At 41.5% G+C, this 18,049-nt stretch overlaps 2 protein-coding genes across 2 annotated transcripts; one reads left to right on the top strand and one right to left on the bottom strand.

Moving 5' to 3' along the window:
• The first annotated feature begins 266 nt into the window (after nt 1-266).
• Nucleotides 267-11,681, top strand: LOC108410518 (adhesion G-protein coupled receptor F2-like). Its single transcript, XM_017681641.1, has 14 exons — nt 267-300; nt 4,475-4,581; nt 6,191-6,249; nt 6,329-6,477; nt 6,722-6,916; nt 7,102-7,308; nt 7,415-7,603; nt 7,705-7,883; nt 9,125-9,295; nt 9,459-10,835; nt 10,982-11,023; nt 11,116-11,172; nt 11,255-11,317; nt 11,403-11,681. Exons 3-13 carry the CDS (start codon nt 6,194-6,196, stop codon nt 11,300-11,302), a joined length of 2,670 nt encoding a protein of 889 aa, XP_017537130.1. The 5' UTR covers nt 267-300; nt 4,475-4,581; nt 6,191-6,193; the 3' UTR covers nt 11,303-11,317; nt 11,403-11,681.
• A 457-nt stretch (nt 11,682-12,138) lies between these two features.
• epgn (epithelial mitogen homolog (mouse)) lies at nt 12,139-17,757 on the bottom strand. The gene is made up of 5 exons (XM_017681642.2): nt 17,648-17,757; nt 15,677-15,775; nt 15,198-15,309; nt 13,856-14,008; nt 12,139-12,694 (listed from the first exon to the last, which is right to left on the bottom strand). The coding sequence occupies exons 1-5, from the start codon at nt 17,679-17,681 to the stop codon at nt 12,640-12,642; spliced, it is 453 nt and encodes a 150-aa protein (XP_017537131.1). The 5' UTR covers nt 17,682-17,757; the 3' UTR covers nt 12,139-12,639.
• Nucleotides 17,758-18,049: the final 292 nt, after the last annotated feature.

Raw genomic sequence — 18,049 nt, 5'->3', positions numbered from 1 at the left:
CTCAGCTTACTGTAGTAGAGCTTCTGTAAGTAACCTAGTTTTGTAAGATTTCCTGCAGAAGATGTAGTCGGGTGATAGAGCTCGTTATCGCCAACATGTTCATACGTCGTTGTTTAATTGAACCGTGTAATCAGTAAATAAGATAATTTTAGTTGGGTGAGCAAATTTTGAAATGCTGTCTTTCATCAGATACAACACAACCACCAACAACAACTACAACAGCAAAAACAACAACTACAACAACAGCAAAAACAACAACTACAACATCTACAACTACAACTACAACAACCACACAAGCCGGTGAGTGGTGACCAACATGTAAACACAGCTGTTCAAAAAGTATGTCTGAATACTACTCAGAATCTATTAGCCAGTCAGAGTGCATGGCTGAAGCTGATCTAATATGTACCGCAGGGCTGCATTCAGCCCCAACAAAACATAGCAAAGTGTTTATTTAAGCGGAACTGATAATGCACTGAACATTCTGTGTTATGCAGTCATGGCAGCTGAGAAGACCAGTCTTAAAGTCCTTCTAGCTTATTGTATTAAAAAACTTGATGACAAACATGTTTTCTAATGTTCTCAGTAGTTGTGTACACCAGGCTGCTGTGGCTGAAACTGTAGACAATTTTATAGACAAGTCTATTGTGTGCGTTGCCTTTTTAATGTGGCAGGGTTTATATACATGTCATATACTACTGATTGTTCAGAAGCCAACGTTGTTGGGCAGCCCATGTAACCTGGCCAGGCTCAGCCCGAAGAGGCAATGTGGGGAGACCATGTGGGCCCACCACCCACAAGGTCAAGCATGGGGGAGCGGTGCAGTGCTGTATAGGAGGTTGCAGGGAGGCCCTTGGTGGCCTAAGTCCCTGTGGCAGAAACTGGCTCTTGGTGCAAGGAATGTAACCTCAATGGGGGGAAGGAGCCAAGCTTGTGTGGGAGGTTGAGAGGTACCAACTAGATATAGTTGGGCTCACCTCCACCCACAGTGTCGGCTCTGGAACCAAACTCCTGGGTGGGGGTTGGTCCCTCTCCTACTCAGGGGTTGCACAAGGTGAGAGGTGCCAGACAAGTGTGGGGATACTCATGAATCCCTGACTGGTGGCAGTGCAGTTGGAGTTTGTCCCAGTGGACGAGAGGGTCGCCTCAATGAGAATTAAAATCGCAGAGAGGAAAACTCTGACTGTTGTCTGTGCATGTGGACCACACATTCTTGGAGGGAGTGGGTGGGGTTCTGGAAAAGGTCCCACCTACTGACTCCATAGTCTTACTGGGAGACTTTGATGCTCATGTTGGCAAAGACTGGGAGACCTGGAGAGGCGTGATTGTGAAGAACGGCCTGCCCGATCTAAACCCGAATGGTGAATTGTTATTGGACTTCTGTGCCAGGCATGAATTGTCCATAACGAACAGCAAGGATGTTCATAAGTTTGCATGGTACCAGAGCTCCTTGGGTCAAAGGTCACTGATCAACTTTGTTGTCATTTCATCTGACTTGGGACCATATGTTCTGGACACAAAGGTGAAGAGAGGTGCTGAACTGTCAACTGATCACGATATGGTGGTGAGTTGGATCAGATGGCAAGGAAAACTGATGGACAGACCTGGTAGGCCCAAGCAAATAGTGAGGGTGTGCTGGGAACGACTGTCTGAGGCCCCTGTTTGGAATGATTTCCACTCCCAACTCCAGAAGAGATTGTCTCATGTGCCGGAGGAGGTAGGGGACATGGAGTCTGAATGGACCCTGTTCAAAACCACCATTGTGGAAGCTGCCAGGCATAGCTGTGGCCAAAAGCTTGTGGGTGCCTGTCAGGGCGGTAACCCAAGAACCCCCTGTTGGACACCAGTGTTGAGGTAGGCAATCAAGCTGAAGAAAGAGGCCTTTAGGTACTCCCAACTCAGCAGATATGTAACGACAGGCAAAAAAGGTGGCAGCCGCAATGGTGGCAGAAGCAAAATCCAGGGCATGGGAGGAAAAAGACTTTTGGTCAGCCTCAAGAAGGTTCTGGACAACTGTCCAGCAACTCAGGAGTGGTCAGGTTGGCTGTGCCCAAGCTGTATTTGGCAAGGGTGGAGAAACTCTGACTTCAAATGATGATATTGTCGATCGGTGGAAGGAGCACTTTGAAGAACTCATTAATCAGGGCCAGAGGCTTCTGGTGTGTCAAGCTCCATTTCTCTGGTACCAGGGGTGGATGAGATTCATCCAGAGATGCTTAATGCTCTGGATATTGTGAGGCTGTTGTGGCTAACACACCTCTGCAATATTGCATCGAACTCGGGAACAGTACCCTTGAACTGGCCGACCAGGGTTGTGGTCCCTATTTTTAAAAAAGGGGACCAGAGGGTGTGCGCTGACTATCAGGGTATCACACTGCTCAGCCTCCCTGGGAAAGTCTATGCCAAGGTGCTGGAAAGGAGACTTCAGTTAAACAATAGTTTAACCTCAGATTGAGGAGGAACAATGTGGATTCTGTCACGGCCGTGGAACAATGGACCAGCTTTTCATCCTCTCACAGATTGTTGAGGGGGCATGGTAGTTTGCCAACCCAGTCTATATGTGTTTTGTGGATTTGGAGAAGGCTTAAGACCGTGTTCCCTGAGATATCTTGTGGGAGGTCCTCCGGGAGTATGGGGTGCCGGGGCTACTTTTCTGGGCCATTCAATCTCTGTGCTCCCAGAGTGAGAGCTGTTTCTGTACTCGACATTAAGTCAGACTGTTTCACTGTTACCTGCCTTCCGCCCGAAGACTGCTGAGATAGGCTCCAGCTCCCCCCCGCGACCCTGACGGAGAAGCGGCTTAGAAAATGGATGGATGGATGGATGGATGTTTCACTGTTAGCGTTGGACTCCACCAGGGTTGTGCCCTGTCTCCATTCCTATTCATGATATTCATGGACAGAGTGACAAGGCATAGCCAGAGTCAGGAGAGCATTATGTGTGGAGGCTAGAGGGTGGCATCTCTGCTATTTGCAGATGTTGTTCTTTTGGCTGAATCACATGGATGCCTCCAGCGCTCACTGGAGCGGTTTGAGGTGTGAAGCGGTTGGTGGATCTGCACCTCTGAGTCCATGGTCTTGGCCCAGAAAAGGATGGCATGTCCACTCCAGGTAAGGGAAAAGGACTTGCCCCAGGTGGAGGAGTTTAAGTATCTCAGGGTCTTGTTGACGAGTGATGGAAAGAGGGATGATGAGATCGGCTGCAGGCTGGAACAGGCGGCAGCAGTAATGCAGTCACTGTACCGGACTATAGTGGTGAAGAGGAGCTGAGCCATAAGGCAAAACTCTCTGTTACCGGTCGGTCTACATCCTGACCCTCACATATGGTCATGAGCTCTGGGTAATGACTGAAAGAATGAGATCGCGAATACAAATGGTGGAAATGAGCCTCTTTGCAGGGTGGCAGGCTACACTCTATTTGATAGGGTGAGGAGGTCAGCCATCTGGGAAGAGCCCAGAGTAGAGCCGCTACTCCTCCGCATTGAGAAGATCCGGATGTCCCCCAGATGGGTGGGGGTGTACCAGGCACGGCCTAGCGAGACAAGATCCTGGGGTTGTCCTAGGACTTGATGGAGGGATTATATCTCCAAGTTGGCCTGGGAGTGACTTGGGGTCCCTGGGAATGAGCTGGAGGAAGTTGTGGGGGAACAGGGTCGTCTGGGATTCTTTGCTCTCTCAACTGCTACCATGAGACTATGCTCTCTGGACTAAGCGGTTAATGACGATGATGATGATGATGATGATAATGATGTTCAGAAGCTCAGCACTGACTGGTCAGTAGGCTGCCCTTAACTGTTCAGAAGCCTGCCCCTGATTGGTCAGAGCGCTGCCCCATATTTGTTTAGAAGGCTGACCCGATTGGTCAGAAGCTCAACCTTGATTGGTCACAAGCTCAGCGTTAATTGGTCAAAGGACTGTTCCTGTTTGGTCAGAAGGCTCTGCCTAATTAGTCAGAAGCCTGTCTCTGATTGCTCAGAAAGCTGTTTCCAATAAGGCTGTTTGATATTAGTTGGAATTGGTTGATTGGTCAGAAGGCTGGCTTTGATTTTTTAGAGGCTCAGCCCTGATTGGTCCAAGATCTGTTTATGATCCAAAACTCTGAATTTGTCTGTCCTGGAGCAGGTTAGGTGTGCACTGGCAGTGTATTTTGGGAATACAGTGATCCATTGTGAGGCAGAAATTTGGGATTAGGTTGAATCATGATTTAAGTTCACTAGATAAGGAACAAGTTCTGCTCATTTAGCTATGGCTGCATATTTTTATATGGAGTATGATTATATTGTTTTAAGCCTGTTTGCTAAATGGATATAAAACTATATTCCAATAATTTCTGTACCATTCAATAAATATTCAGCATGAATTCATGTTGAGGTTAAAGCCACAGTGCATTCATATAACACAATATATTTTAATGGTTTATTGATATTTCATATATCACTGTAGAGATTTTACAGTGTGCTCTCTTTATTTTACAGCTCTTACCACCTCATTGTCATTACGTTTAAATGAGGCTTTTGACTTGAGTCTGCAAGATTCCAGCAGTGCCAAGTACCAGCAATATAAATCTCAAATTGAGGCAGTGGTAAGAAGTGGTTCTGTGTGATGATTTACATGTTTAAAGCCACCTGATGTTTTAAAATCACTGGATGAAAACAGATGGTATTTGATTTTAGCAACATGAAGAAACAAGCAGCATTTTGATTTTCACCATTTGTTTATTACTGACCGCAGGACAGTGTGCTGCACTGTACATTTATGTCAGACAAAGTCAGACAAAAAAAAAAATCTATGTTTAGACAAAGAATTAAAAACACAATTAATATGAGGAGCAAAATAGACAAATTGACTTTATCTGTGCTGAACAACAGTAAATGATTTTCAGTGATTAAAATTAGAATCATTTTTCTATACGTTATTAGTCTTCTGTTATACGGTTTCAGATTTAAACACTGATAGTGTTTAGTGCTTTAGATGTGTCCAGTTTTAGAGTTTGTAGCCATTAAAATGTCCACTGCAAAAAGCAGACTCAGTGGTGCAGCTCACTGTTCTCAGAGTTTGGGGTTTAGTTTGGGGTTTAGTTTGATGTTTATTTTGGGGTTTAGGTTAAGGTTTAATTTGAGGTTTAGTTTTGGGTTTAGTTTGAGGTTTAGTTTGGGGTTTAGTTTGAGGTTTAGGTTGAGGTTTAGTTTGAGGTTTAGTTTGAGGTTTAGTTTGGGGTTTAATTTGAGGTTTAGGTTGAGGTTTAGTTTGGGGTTTAGTTTGAGGTTTAGTTTGGGGTTTAGTTTGAGGTTTAGGTTGAGATTTAGTTTGGGGTTTAGTTTGGGGTTTAGTTTGAGGTTTAGTTTGGGGTTTAGTTTGAGGTTTAATTTGAGGTTTAGTTTGGGGTTTAGTTTAAGGTTTAGTTTGGGGTTTAGTTTTGGATTTATTTTAATGCTAAGTTTGAGGTTTAATTTGGGGTTTATTTTGAGGCTTAGTTTGAGGTTTAATTTGGGGTTTAGTTTTGGATTTATTTTAATGCTAAGTTTGAGGTTTAATTTGGGGTTTATTTTGAGGTTTAGTTTGGGGTTTAGGTTGAGGTTTAGTTTGATGTTTGGTTGAGGGTTTTGTTAGTGGTATAGTTTGAGGTTTAATTTGGGGTTTATTTTGAGGCTTAGTTTGAGGTTTAATTTGGGGTTTAGGTTAAGTTTGGGGTTTAGCTTGATGTTTAGTTTAAGGTTTGGGGATTACTTTGGGGTTTATTTTAATGCTTACTTTGAGGTTTATTTTGAGGTTTAGTTTGGGGTTTAGGTTGAGGTTTAGTTTGATGTTTGGTTTAGAGTTTATTTTAATCCTTAGTGTGAAGTTTAGATTAAGGTTTAGTTTGGTGTTTAGTTTTGGGGGTTTAGTTTTTTATGCTTAATTTGAAGTGTAGTTTGAGATTTAATTTGACGTTTAGTTTGAGGTTTTCTTTGGGGTTTACTTTGTGATTTAGGCTGAGATTTATTTTGGGGTTTAGTTTTAGGCTTGGTTTGTGGTTTATTTTAAGGTTTGTTTGATGTTTAGTTTGGGGTTTAGTTTGGGATTTAGTTGAGGGTTTAGCATTATCTATCTGTACTATATTTGTAGGCTGTGAGTCAGTGCACAGCTTCTGTTTGTTGAGAAATCCACTATTACGTGAAAGTTTAATCATATGTGTATATTTTTGAATGCAGCTCATGAAAAGTTATAGAAATATACCTGGCTTTCGTTCGGTTACTGTCACTGGCTTCAGGTAAGATCTTTTTTAAGCTCTTGCTTTTTTGAGGCATGTAATCTGATCTGCAGCTGAAGGTGTTCATGTGTTTGAGCAGGTCTGGGAGTGTGATTGTGGAGTTCAGTCTTCAGCTGGATCCCTCGACGGACAGTAGCATCATCACTTCAGATCAGACAAACCAGGACATCAAAAACAACCTGCAAAATTCTGGTTTCCAGACATCAGAAAATTCAGTTTCTCAAAGTGGTACAACGATACACTCTTTAAAGTGCTGTTTCACACTTTACAGGAAACACTAAACACATTTAAGAGCTTTTAGCTGCATTTGATTGTTTACTTTGTTCAATTGCTACTACTTGTTTTGGTATAAACATTAATGTTTCTGCTACTGTATTTTCATAGCACACTAATTTTTCACTGAGCGTTAAAGTGAACATTCATGATGTTATTGTGTGCAACCTCAGCTTCACTGTGTTCATGCTCTTCACAGAAGAGACAACATTTATGGAAGCTTCCACAGTGTATCCGGGCGATGACATGGTGCTGACGTGTAATGCCAACGGGGGCGTTCAGGGGACTGTTCAGTGGAGAGCCAAGGGAACCGTATTACAGGATGATTCACACTATGTGTTCTCGGCAGGAAGGCGGACGCTCACAGTGAAAGGTGTCACCCCCAGTGATAACGGTGAGCTTCCTTCCGCTATGATGGCAGCACTGCTTGACCACATCTTACTGAATTTTCTCATGCTGATGTCAGTAGAACTGACGCTGTTAATGCAGAGGAAATCACACCTAAGACTGATTGACAGACGCTTTACGGCTGCTGTTTATTGTGCTGGTGTTAGTAAACACTGTTTTTCTCTCCAATAGGTCGTTATGAATGTCAGTACAGTACAAGCAGTGGACTCCATATCCTGTGGGACGACATTGACTACATCAAGCCTTACCCCAATATTCAAACAAGTCCTAACAGGTCTTATAAGTGTCAGCCTAGTAATCTTGTTCAGCTCACCTGCTGTGTGTATGTGGATTATGACGTGCAGCTGGTAAACGACAAAGATCAAATTCTACCTTCCAGTGAGCTCCTGTCTTCATTTTCTACAGAGGCTGATAGTCATTTAACCACAGCAATTAAATATAACAGAATTTCTTATTACACTGAGATTCTTTTTTTTGTTTACAGCTCAGTCTTTGCAGCCTGATTTACAGCAAAAGTGCATCCAATACTCCTTCTCAGTAACACAAAGCTGCGGTTCAACACTGAAGTTCCTTTGCAGACTTGCCCATGGAAATTTACAAACATTCTCATACAGTTCAAGAACAATAGAGCTGAAGATTTCCGCAGCTCTTCCAGTTTCATCTGCCAACGCACGTACGTCAGCTGACCTGTCTAACTCACCTGCTTGTTCTTTCTGCATCACGCTGTCAGGTCCGTCTTTAAGTCTTGGTGAATTCCTCTTCACTCTGTTGCAGCTGTGACATGTGAGGATGAAGTGTACGGGTTTGGTAACGTGGGAGACACCGGTGTTGGACAGTGTGATGCTACTGAAGTGGGCAGTAAAACTGCGAAGTGTGGAGACGATGGAAAGTGGAAAACTGTCCAAAACAACTGCGTCCTTCGAGTCTTTCAAATGCTGAAACAAGAATCTCAGGTAATGTCAACTGTTACCATAGTACCAAAGTACTTTACATTGATAAATTAAGTTTAGATGCTTGTGTGACGAGCATTGTGTGCTGGACGAGGCAGGAGGCGGTGGGTATAACTGCTAGTCTAGTTTACTAAACTGAAAACACTCACCGACGACCAAAACAGCAAACCAAACAAACTGAGGACAGAAACAGTGGAGAATAAACACCACCGTTACAGCTGTGACCGGAATTCTGCGAGGAGGTATTCCTTAAAGGAGCCTTGTTGTAAACACATGGAGAGCTAGCGCTAACAGTTCGAGCTGGACTGTGTCCTGAATAGGAGCTGTAGGCTAAGATAAGCACTTCAGCAAGTCTGAGCTTCGACTTGCCTGAGTTCTTTGGAGCAAATCGATCAGGGTTTGTGCTGCAGAGCAGTGAAGCAAGAGAGATCTATTATTATTATTATTATTATTATTATTATTATTATTATTATTATTATTAAGCCAAAGTCTATTCACTGAATAAAAACATAATCCATATGTTAGTTTTCACTTACTAGTGACTCAGCCTGGTAGATTTGCAGAGCACAAAATATTTGGCTAGTATTTTGTTTGATTCCAGTCAGGAATGAAAAGCTGTGTATTTTTAAACAGTTCTATTTGGTTTTCCGATCTGTTTAGATGAGCGCTGGAATAAACAGCAAGATTGTCCACCCTGGTGAAAAACCAAACCATTACGTTTTTCTGTTGGTTCCTGATGGTTTTCTAATGTGTTTTGCTATTTTAATGGGTTGATATCACAGTGTAAAGAATCCTAATGGTTTAAAAGGTGACCAATGGCTGATTCTAAATGGATGTGATGGTTATCTAATGGGATCTAAAGATTTTCTACAGGAAACTAGTGCAAAAAACCATTAAGCCAATTCCCGTTACAGAGCAAAACTATTCGATTTTAATCCTAATGGTTTTGAATGGTCCAGGGCAGGATTAGTGGGTCTGTTTGAGTAATGAAACTTCAAAACTGCACTGGACCAGAATTCTGCATCTGTTTTATTCCAAAAGGAATTTTTTACATATTTCTTTATCTTGCCTGAGAGAAACAGCAGCCAAAGACGGCAGATTTAGCAGTGAATCCGCGGATTCTCAGTTTTTTATTCCTGTGGATTCTGAATTCAAACTAAAACCCCATCCCCTTTCGAGCAAGCGCTGAGAGTTCCTTGTTTCAGGATATTTTGCTGTCTGCATTTCCATCTTTGTCTTTATAGGACTTGGATACAAACTCTGTAAAACAATTTGTGATAAAAGTTGCGAATGCCACACAAGAGCATGTTGGACAAGTCACCACTTCCCCTGGCACCGTTGCAACCATCGTAACCCTGCTTAACACGATCACTGTTGTCTCACAAAGCATTCAGGTTGACCAGGTTGTAATTCATGTGAGTAAAAATAAAGAACTTTTAGTTAAACGCACCTGGTGCTGAGGTGGTGGGAGATACCTGCACCAGCGTTTAAATACAGTTCTTCCATAATGTGGCCAGATGTCTTGCAGTCGTGTTTATGCCATTACATTTTCACCCATGAGATTTTTTCACCTTCCAGGTTTTCCTACAAACACTGGATGTCATCACATCTCCTGCAACACAAAACACTTGGAATGAATTAAATAACAGCCCTGAAAGCAAAGGAACCAGCTCTTTACTCCTGATGTCTTTGGAAAATATCATTAAAAGTGTCTCAAGCGACGTCTCTGATTTTACAACCAACACCACAGAGTTTAGAAAGGGCACCATCTCTAACGAGCCCTTCAACCAGACTTTTGGGAATGACTCAACAGCCACGATATTCGTCCCCAACACCATTCTGACCACGAACGTTACGATCACTTCTGTTGCCTTCTTTAATCTGAGCTTCATCCTGCCACCCAGAAACAACACTGTGAATGAGACTTCGGGGGCCGTCGTTAACGGAATCATTGTTTTGGTCTCTGTGAGTAAGAACAACAGTATTCACAACACCACACTGACCTTCAGAAAACTCGATGCTACTAATAAATTGGCAAATGCTGACTGTGTTTTCTGGAACTTTGATCTTTTCGACGCTATCGGAGGATGGGACTCGTTTGGCTGTAAGCGGAAGTCAGATCTGAACGGAATCATTACGTGCGAATGTAATCACACCACCTCCTTCTCTATCCTGATGTCTCCGGGCGGCGTGGACAGCGTCCCTCTGTCCATCATCACATATGTTGGTGTGGCCATATCGATGGCCAGCTTGGTGTTGTTCCTTCTCATTGAGGCCATCTTCTGGAAGCCCATCACCAGAGGCTCCAGCAGCCCGATTCTATATTTGCGACATGTTTCCTTGGTAAACATTGCTGTGTCACTCCTGATCGCCAACATTTGGTTTATTATTGGGGCAGCTATCTCAGAGTCTGCCCCATCGGTACCGATTAACCCCTGCAGCGCAGCGGCCTTCTTCATCCACTTTTTCTACCTTGCTCTTTTCTTCTGGATGCTGGTGTCTGCTCTTCTGCTCTTGTACAGCATCCTGGTGGTTTTCTCTCGCATGTCCAAGAGCGCCATGATGGCGATTGCCTTCTGTGTGGGCTACGGAGCTCCGCTCATCATCTCCGTCGTCACCGTGGCATCAACAGCTGGGGGAGGAACCTACATCACAAAGGAAGGAGCTTGCTGGCTGAACTGGAAAGAGTCTAAAGCTCAGCTGGCCTTCGTAATTCCTGCCCTGGCCATAGTGTTCATCAACTTCCTCGTCATGGTTGTGGTCCTGTACAAAATGCTGAGGAAAAGAGTGGGAGAAAGAAGCGGCGATGATAAGAACGCCATGGGAGTCATCGCTCGCTTCGTGGCTGTATTGACCCCAGTTTTCGGCCTCACCTGGGGGTTCGGCTTGGGCCTCATGATTAGCCCTGAAAGCTTAGCGCTGCACTACCTGTTTGCCATCTTAAACTCTCTGCAGGTATAAACACACTCACCCTGTAATCAAAAGTAACTGTAAGAGCACAATTCTAACAGGAATCATTTAAAAAGTCGTTCCTGTTGTAAACATAAAAAAACAAACTGTCATTTCCAAATTCTTTTCTTACCTGCTGTCGTGTATTTCAGGGATTCTTCATCGCGGTGCTCGGGACGCTGTTCGATAAGAAGGTGTGTGTGCTGATGCTCATGTCACTCCCTCTGTTGGCAGCTTGTTGGTCCTGATTTGAGGTTTGATGTTTTTGTCCTTCTTTTGCCTGCAGCTTTTAAAGACAGTCAAACAAAAACTAAGAATTGGGTCGAGATCCAGTGGCACATTCGTAAGTTTATTTCTTGGTTCTGTCGTTGATAAAGTACTGAAGGAGAATTTTACAGATGTTCAAATATTACATTCTATTGCAGACTTCGATGAGCACGACCAACAGGACAGGGTCCACTGCAGCTATATGAAAATATCCTCCAGCAGTGAGTACAAATTTATTATTGTTATTTTTGGTTTTGAGAGTTTTTGTTCTTTATTTCTGTAAATGTGATATTTTGTGTTTTCCAGATGCTGCAAAGTTGGAGGATCTTCTGTCCTTTCGTTCTTCTGAATCACTGTTTTTAATCACATATAATGGTTAGGTTTCAGGTTAATAAATAAATAATCAGTTTTCAGATCATCAGTAGGAGAAACAGTAGATGAGTCTAGAATGATGAACAGATCTGGAGAAGTTTCTTCACTGAATGATAAATCTATAGAACATCCAGAATTAGGTTCTAATAAAATTAATATCCAGAATGAAGTTCTAATAAAATGAATGTCCAGAATGACGTTCTAATAAAATTAACGTCCACAATGAAGTTCTAATGAAGTTCTAACAAAATGAATATCCAGAATAAAGTTCTAATAAAATTAATGTCCTGAATGAAGTTCTAACAAAATGAATATCCAGAATAAAGTTCTAATAAAATTAATGTCCAGAATGAAGTTCTAATGAAGTTCTAACAAAATGAATATCCAGAATAAAGTTCTAATAAAATTAACATCCAGAATAAAGTTCTAATAAAATTAATGTCCAGAATAAAGTTCTAATAAAATTAATGTCCAGAATAAAGTTCTAATATAATTAATATCCAGACTGAAGTTCTAATAAAATTAACGTCCAGACTGAAGTTCTAATGAAGTTCTAACAAAATGAATATCCAGAATAAAGTTTTAATATAATTAATATCCAGAATGAAGTTCTAATAAAATTAACACACACACCAGTTTTGACTGGACAGACCAGAAAAACTCAAAACTCTTAAAATGGGATTTTTTTTATTGACATGAAATTAATAAATAATAATCTGATACAAATACATCATAACTTATTATGAATAGTGACAAATCAATAAATACTTGTGTGCACAAATGTTACATTCAGTACTCAGATGGTAGAAGCTGGAGTTGAGGAGTGGTTGTGATTATTTCTCTAGATGATTCTTTAATAAACTGTCTGTTTCTGCACTTCTGTGTTTTTATATTGTGTCTTTATATCATAATCAGATGAAAATTGAAAACTAAATCAGAAATTATTGCCAGATTTTACTTTTACATCAGTCTGATAGAACGACTACATTAACTGTTAGGTTAGTGACCCGCGATCACATGATCAATAATGCAGTTTAAATCCTTCTGAAATAACTACGTGTGAAGTGCAGTTTCTCTCGGTGGTCTTTATTGTCAGCCAGGGGGCGCTGTATGGTTTCTGAAGGACTAAGTCCAGGTCTGGGTCACCATGTCCAGCACTATCCAAATCAGCCTAGACGGAGTTTTCCTGGCCGTAATTCTTATACGGTGGAGACGATTTCCAGCACCTGCCGATCAGAAGAGCAGAGACGTGTGAGGATCACGACGTTGATGGTATTTGCAATATTTATTCACAAAATAATTAAAGAAGAATATGATCAATCCCTGTGAAGTCACCAATAACCAACCGATCAATCATCTCACACTTTACTGTATTTTCAGGTGTGGATGGCATCTGAAACATTTAGGCTTTTATCTTCATTCATTTCTGATATAGAAAAGTGGGCATGGCCTTAGATTTAAAAATATAATGTCACAATATGTCACTTGTGTTATAAATAACTTTGATCTCATCAGAATTGATTAGATGGCACAAAACGAGTTGATCAGTATCTCCTCGTACAGGTTTGGATCATTTCTTGGAAATTTCTTCCAGTGGAGAAAAGAGGAAATTAGATTAGGTTCAGATTTAAAATTCTTAATAAATTCGTCCCAAAAAACCTGCCTGAATATTTTAACCCTGTAAGAGCACGACTGCACGACGAGATGGAGCGGAGCACAACAAATCACACAGCTTTCAGACTTATTTATTAGTCAAGATACGGTTTCAGATACGGTATTAAAGGAGCTTTTAAAACGGTCTTTTAAAAAGTGGCAGATAAATATGCGACGTGTGACTTTATAGCAGTTTTTATTCTCCGTTCCTGTTTGACTGTTACACTCTGTCAGCAGGACGTCTGTTATGGGGACTACAGTGGAAATAAGCCTGAAGGTGTTTTATCTTCAACACATTTTTGAGTGGTTGTCAATTCTGTATGAATGTGGTGTTGTTAGTATTTTATCTTGTTGTCTAATAAAAAATTTTAATCATCATGATTTTTCCAGATTGAAAATCAGAAACACATTTCTGACATTCTAAAAGATCTGGTTTACCTCGGTGGACAGTCAGAGAACCAAACTCACTCCAGTAGCACAAAAACATGCAGACTGTAACTCGGTGTCTTCTGTTTTGGTAGTTAAACACAAATATAGGGAAACCAAATGATAACAACTTAGCAAAGCTTGATGAGCTGATCTGACATTGTTAATCAGGAACTTTTCTAAAATGAGTAGTTCAAAGGTGGAATTGATCCACATTACATGCATCGGTGGTCATGAGTGAGGGGTCAGTAATATTGACCACTGCTGTGGTTGTTCAGGTAAGTTGGACCTTGGTTAGTCTGGGTTACCTTTTCTTGTAGCAAATGTAGGAGATCACAGCAATGCAGCCCAGCAGCAGCAGAACTCCACACGTGATACCGATGATCTCCTCAGGCTGTGTGGGGCTCAAAATTACAAACAGAACGTGCTCACAGCGCGGACCTGAGAACGTCGGGGCACACCTGAGGAACCACAAACATTCCTTTACTGTTTCAATTAATTTAAAACATTTTTTTAAAACAATTAAAACAATTCAGTGTCTACTATGAATTATTCAGTGTCTACAACCCCAATTCCAGTGAAGTTGGGACGTTGTGTAAAACATAAATAAAAACAGAATACGATGATTTGCAAATCCTTTTCAACCGATATTGAACTGAATACACTACAAAGACGAGATATTTAATGTTCTAACGGAAAATCTTTATTGTTTTTGGCAAATATTCACTCATTTTCAATTTGATGCCTGCAACACGTTCCAAAGAAGTTGGGACAGGGGCACCAAAAGACTGGGAAAGTTGAGGAATGCTCAAAAAACACCTGTTTGGAACATTCCACAGGTGAACAGGTTAATGGGAAATAGGTGAGTGTCATGATTGGGTATAAAGGGAGCATCCCTGAAAGGCTCAGTCGTTCACGAGCAAGGACGGGGCGAGGTTCACCACTTTGAACAACTGCGTGAGCAAATAGTCCAACAGTTTAAGAACGTTTCTCAATGTGCGACTGCAAGGAATTTAGGGATTTCATCATCTACAGTCCATAATATCATCAAAAGATTCAGAGAATCTGGAGAAATCTCTGCAAGTAAGCAGCAAGGCAGAAAACCAACACTGAATGCCCGTGACCTTCGATCCCTCAGGGGCACTGCATTAAAAAACCCACATCATTCTGTAACGGATATTCCACATGGGCTCAGGAACACTTCGGAAAACCACTGTCAGTGAACTCAGTTTCGTCGCTCCATCTACAAGTGCAAGTTAAAACTCTGACATGCAAAGCGAAAGCCATATATCAACACCACCCAGAAACGCCGCCGGCTTCTCTGGGCCGAGCTCATCTGAGATGGACTGACGCAGAGTGGAAAAGTGTCCTATGGTCTGTTTTTGGAAATCATGGACGTCGTGTCCTCCGGGCCAAAAAGGAAAAGGACTGTCCGGTTTATCCGTTTGAACATTAAATATCTGGTCTTTGTAGTGTATTCAGTTGAATATCGGTTGAAAAGGATTTGCAAATCATCGTATTCTGTTTTTATTTATGTTTTACACAACGTCCCAACTTCACTGGAATTGGGGTTATATCTATGAATTATTCATTATTTAATGCTAAATGTTTGAACAGTAATTTGAGACGATTATTTTTGTTGGTTCTTACACGCAGGAGGGTTCATTCAGGTCCGGTGCATAAGAACATGTACCGTGTATACAGTAAGAGTTGTGTTCAGAACCACACGGACGCTGCATGGCCAAAGCCTGCGGCTCCTCACCTGCGCGCACACACACACACACACACACACACACACAGTTAGACGAGTGTGAAGTGACAGAACTGAACTGATTTATTGGCTGAATCTGTTTCCTGTCTTCAGTATAAAAATCCTCCTTTTCTCTTGTCTTTTATTTACATTCTCAGATGTTCAGTTTGGGCTCTTTCCTCCATGTTTTCAGGCCCAGTTCATACTGTGTTTGAGTTTCTGAATGTAGAACATCCTCCCAGATTTGGGTCATTTATATAAACAATGAGTAAATTCTGAATTATGATTAACATTCACAAACAGACTCAGTGTGGAACCAGCTGTAACCTCCAAATCCTTTTATACGACATTAAAGACATGAAATTGAGATGATTCTGACCGTGTGTGAGCAGCTCCACGCTGTGTGTCGTGTTGGGTTCTGCTGCAGGTTCTGCTGTTTTACTGTAGAGCAGTAACACTGTGGCCACTGCAGTAACAGCTGGAGGAGAAGCAATAGGAGAGGTTAAGTTCTGTAGTGATTCAGAGACAATCTGACAAACATGAATCCCACTGGTTTCTACAGCAGTGATATGAACCTCAGCGAATGCAGGAGCTCTTGCTTCTCTACCGAAGACATGACACTGTCGAGTTACTGAAAATTTCAGTGCTCTATGTTGACGTTCCACGTTTATGATCCATGGAGTTTTGTGTTTAGTTTTATTACACTCCTATAATCTAAGAACAGCTCAGCTGGTTTGCAATGAAGTCCATGTAGGTACAGAATAATCAGCCTCAGTGTGTAAGAAGACTAAGATTTTAAGGGGACGTGAAACTGAACAGTGATACAGATGTGTGGGCAGATGTTTCAACCCCAATTTAACAAGAGAAAGAAATCTCCTCAAACACAACCTACTCAGATACTACTCAAATACTACTCAGATAGTACTCAGATACTACTCAAATACTACTCAGATACTACTCAAATACTACTCAGATACTACTCAGATACTACTCCAATAGTACTCAGATACTACTCAAATACTACTCAGATACTACTCAGATAGGACTCAGATACTACTCAAATACTACTCGGATAGTACTCAGATACTACTCCAATAGTACTCAGATAGTACTCAGATACTACTCAAATACTACTCAGATAGTACTCAGATACTACTCATAGTACTCAGGTAGTACTCAGATAGTACTCAGATACTACTCAGATAGTACTCAGATAGTACTCAAATGCTACTCAGATAGTACTCAGATACTACTCCAATAGTACTCAGATAGTACTCAGATACTACTCAGATAGTACTCAGGTAGTACTCATAGTACTCAGATACTACTCCAATAGTACTCAGATACTACTCAGATAGTACTTAGGTAGTACTCAGATAGTACTCAGATAGTACTCAAATGCTACTCAGATAGTACTCAGATACTACTCAGATAGTACTCAGATACTACTCCAATAGTACTCAGATAGTACTCAGATACTACTCAGATAGTACTCAGGTACTACTCAAATACTACTCAGATACTACTCAGATAGTACTCAGATACTACTCAGATACTACTCAGATAGGACTCAGATACTACTCAAATACTACTCAGATAGGACTCAGATACTACTCCAATAGTACTCAGATAGTACTCAGATACTACTCAGATAGTACTCAGATACTACTCAGATACTACACAGATACTACTCAAATACTACTCAGATAGTACTCAGATACTACTCAGATACTACTCAGATACTACTCAAATATTACTCAGATAGTACTCAGATAGTACTCAGATACTACTCAAATACTACTGAGATAGTACTGCAAAACAAACCCTTTTTAGTAAACACTAATCTTGCAAACATTGATCTATGAAAAAAAGGGAATTAAGTTCCTTTGGTTCTGCCCAGTTGAGGAACATTATGGTTCTGTTGGGACTAAAATGCTGGTTCTGCCATGTAAACAGCAAAGCAGCTCTGTAATCACTGTGAGTAAAACTGTGACTGTCAAGTTAAAACATTTCATTTTATGTGTTCTTTTTATTCTGTTTTTACATTGTTTAAAAACACCAGCTGCTCTTTACCCTCATGTTGACTGGACCAGCAGAAAAGCTGCAAAACCAGCCTGAACAAAATCTCGTCACAGTACAGTAAGTAAGACAGTAAGAGCACTCGCTGTCCTTTCCTGTCCTAAACGAGTAACGTTACTCGTTTAGGACAGGAAAGGACAGCGAGTGCTCTTACTGTCTTACTTACTGTACTGTGACGAGATTTTGTTCAGGCTGGTTTTGCAGTGTTGGAGTAAAAATGTGAATATAGATGTAAATAAAGTGTAAATATGAATATAAAAAATGAGCTCACCGCGCTGCAGATTCCTCCCCACACTCTGGATCATTGTCTGGACCTTGGTAAGACGTGTTTGAGATCAAGCTCTTCTGGACGTTCCTGTGGACGTTCCTCTGGACGTTCCTCTGCTGACGTACGGTCCGGTGGAGTCTCGTCCTCATTTATAGCATTTGCTAGCATCACTAGTGCGTCACACACAGCGTCCAATCGCAGCAGCGCTGAGAGATTAGCAGCTGATACCTGCAGGACACTGAACTCCATGCAGGCCACAGCCTGCTCAGACAACCTCCAGCATTCTGAATGAAAGCTATGTGTGTGCAGGTGTTTCAGCAGGTCCTCCATTCCACACATGCTTTAACACACACACACACACACACACACACACTTACATACACACAAACACACACTTACCCGCAG

The sequence above is a fragment of the Pygocentrus nattereri genome, chromosome 29 (assembly GCF_015220715.1).
Source record: "Pygocentrus nattereri isolate fPygNat1 chromosome 29, fPygNat1.pri, whole genome shotgun sequence".
In the NCBI taxonomy this organism is placed as follows: domain Eukaryota; kingdom Metazoa; phylum Chordata; class Actinopteri; order Characiformes; family Serrasalmidae; genus Pygocentrus; species Pygocentrus nattereri.
Note: the sequence above shows the minus strand (reverse complement) of the source record. Positions and strands in the feature narration are given on the sequence as shown.

Excerpts from the sequence above, each read along its gene's own strand:
- LOC108410518 (XM_017681641.1), top strand. The coding sequence starts at position 6,194 with ATGAAAAGTTATAGAAATATACCTGGCTTTCGTTCGGTTACTGTCACT. Across the intron at positions 11,024-11,115 it reads GGACGCTGTTCGATAAGAAG|CTTTTAAAGACAGTCAAACA; the intron begins GTGTGTGTGCTG and ends TTTTGCCTGCAG. Across the intron at positions 11,173-11,254 it reads CGAGATCCAGTGGCACATTC|ACTTCGATGAGCACGACCAA; the intron begins GTAAGTTTATTT and ends ATTCTATTGCAG.
- epgn (XM_017681642.2), bottom strand. The coding sequence starts at position 17,681 with ATGATCCAGAGTGTGGGGAGGAATCTGCAGCGCG. Across the intron at positions 15,310-15,676 it reads CGTGGAGCTGCTCACACACG|GTGAGGAGCCGCAGGCTTTG; the intron begins GTCAGAATCATC and ends GTGTGCGCGCAG. Across the intron at positions 14,009-15,197 it reads CTGAATGAACCCTCCTGCGT|GTGTGCCCCGACGTTCTCAG; the intron begins GTAAGAACCAAC and ends GTGGTTCCTCAG.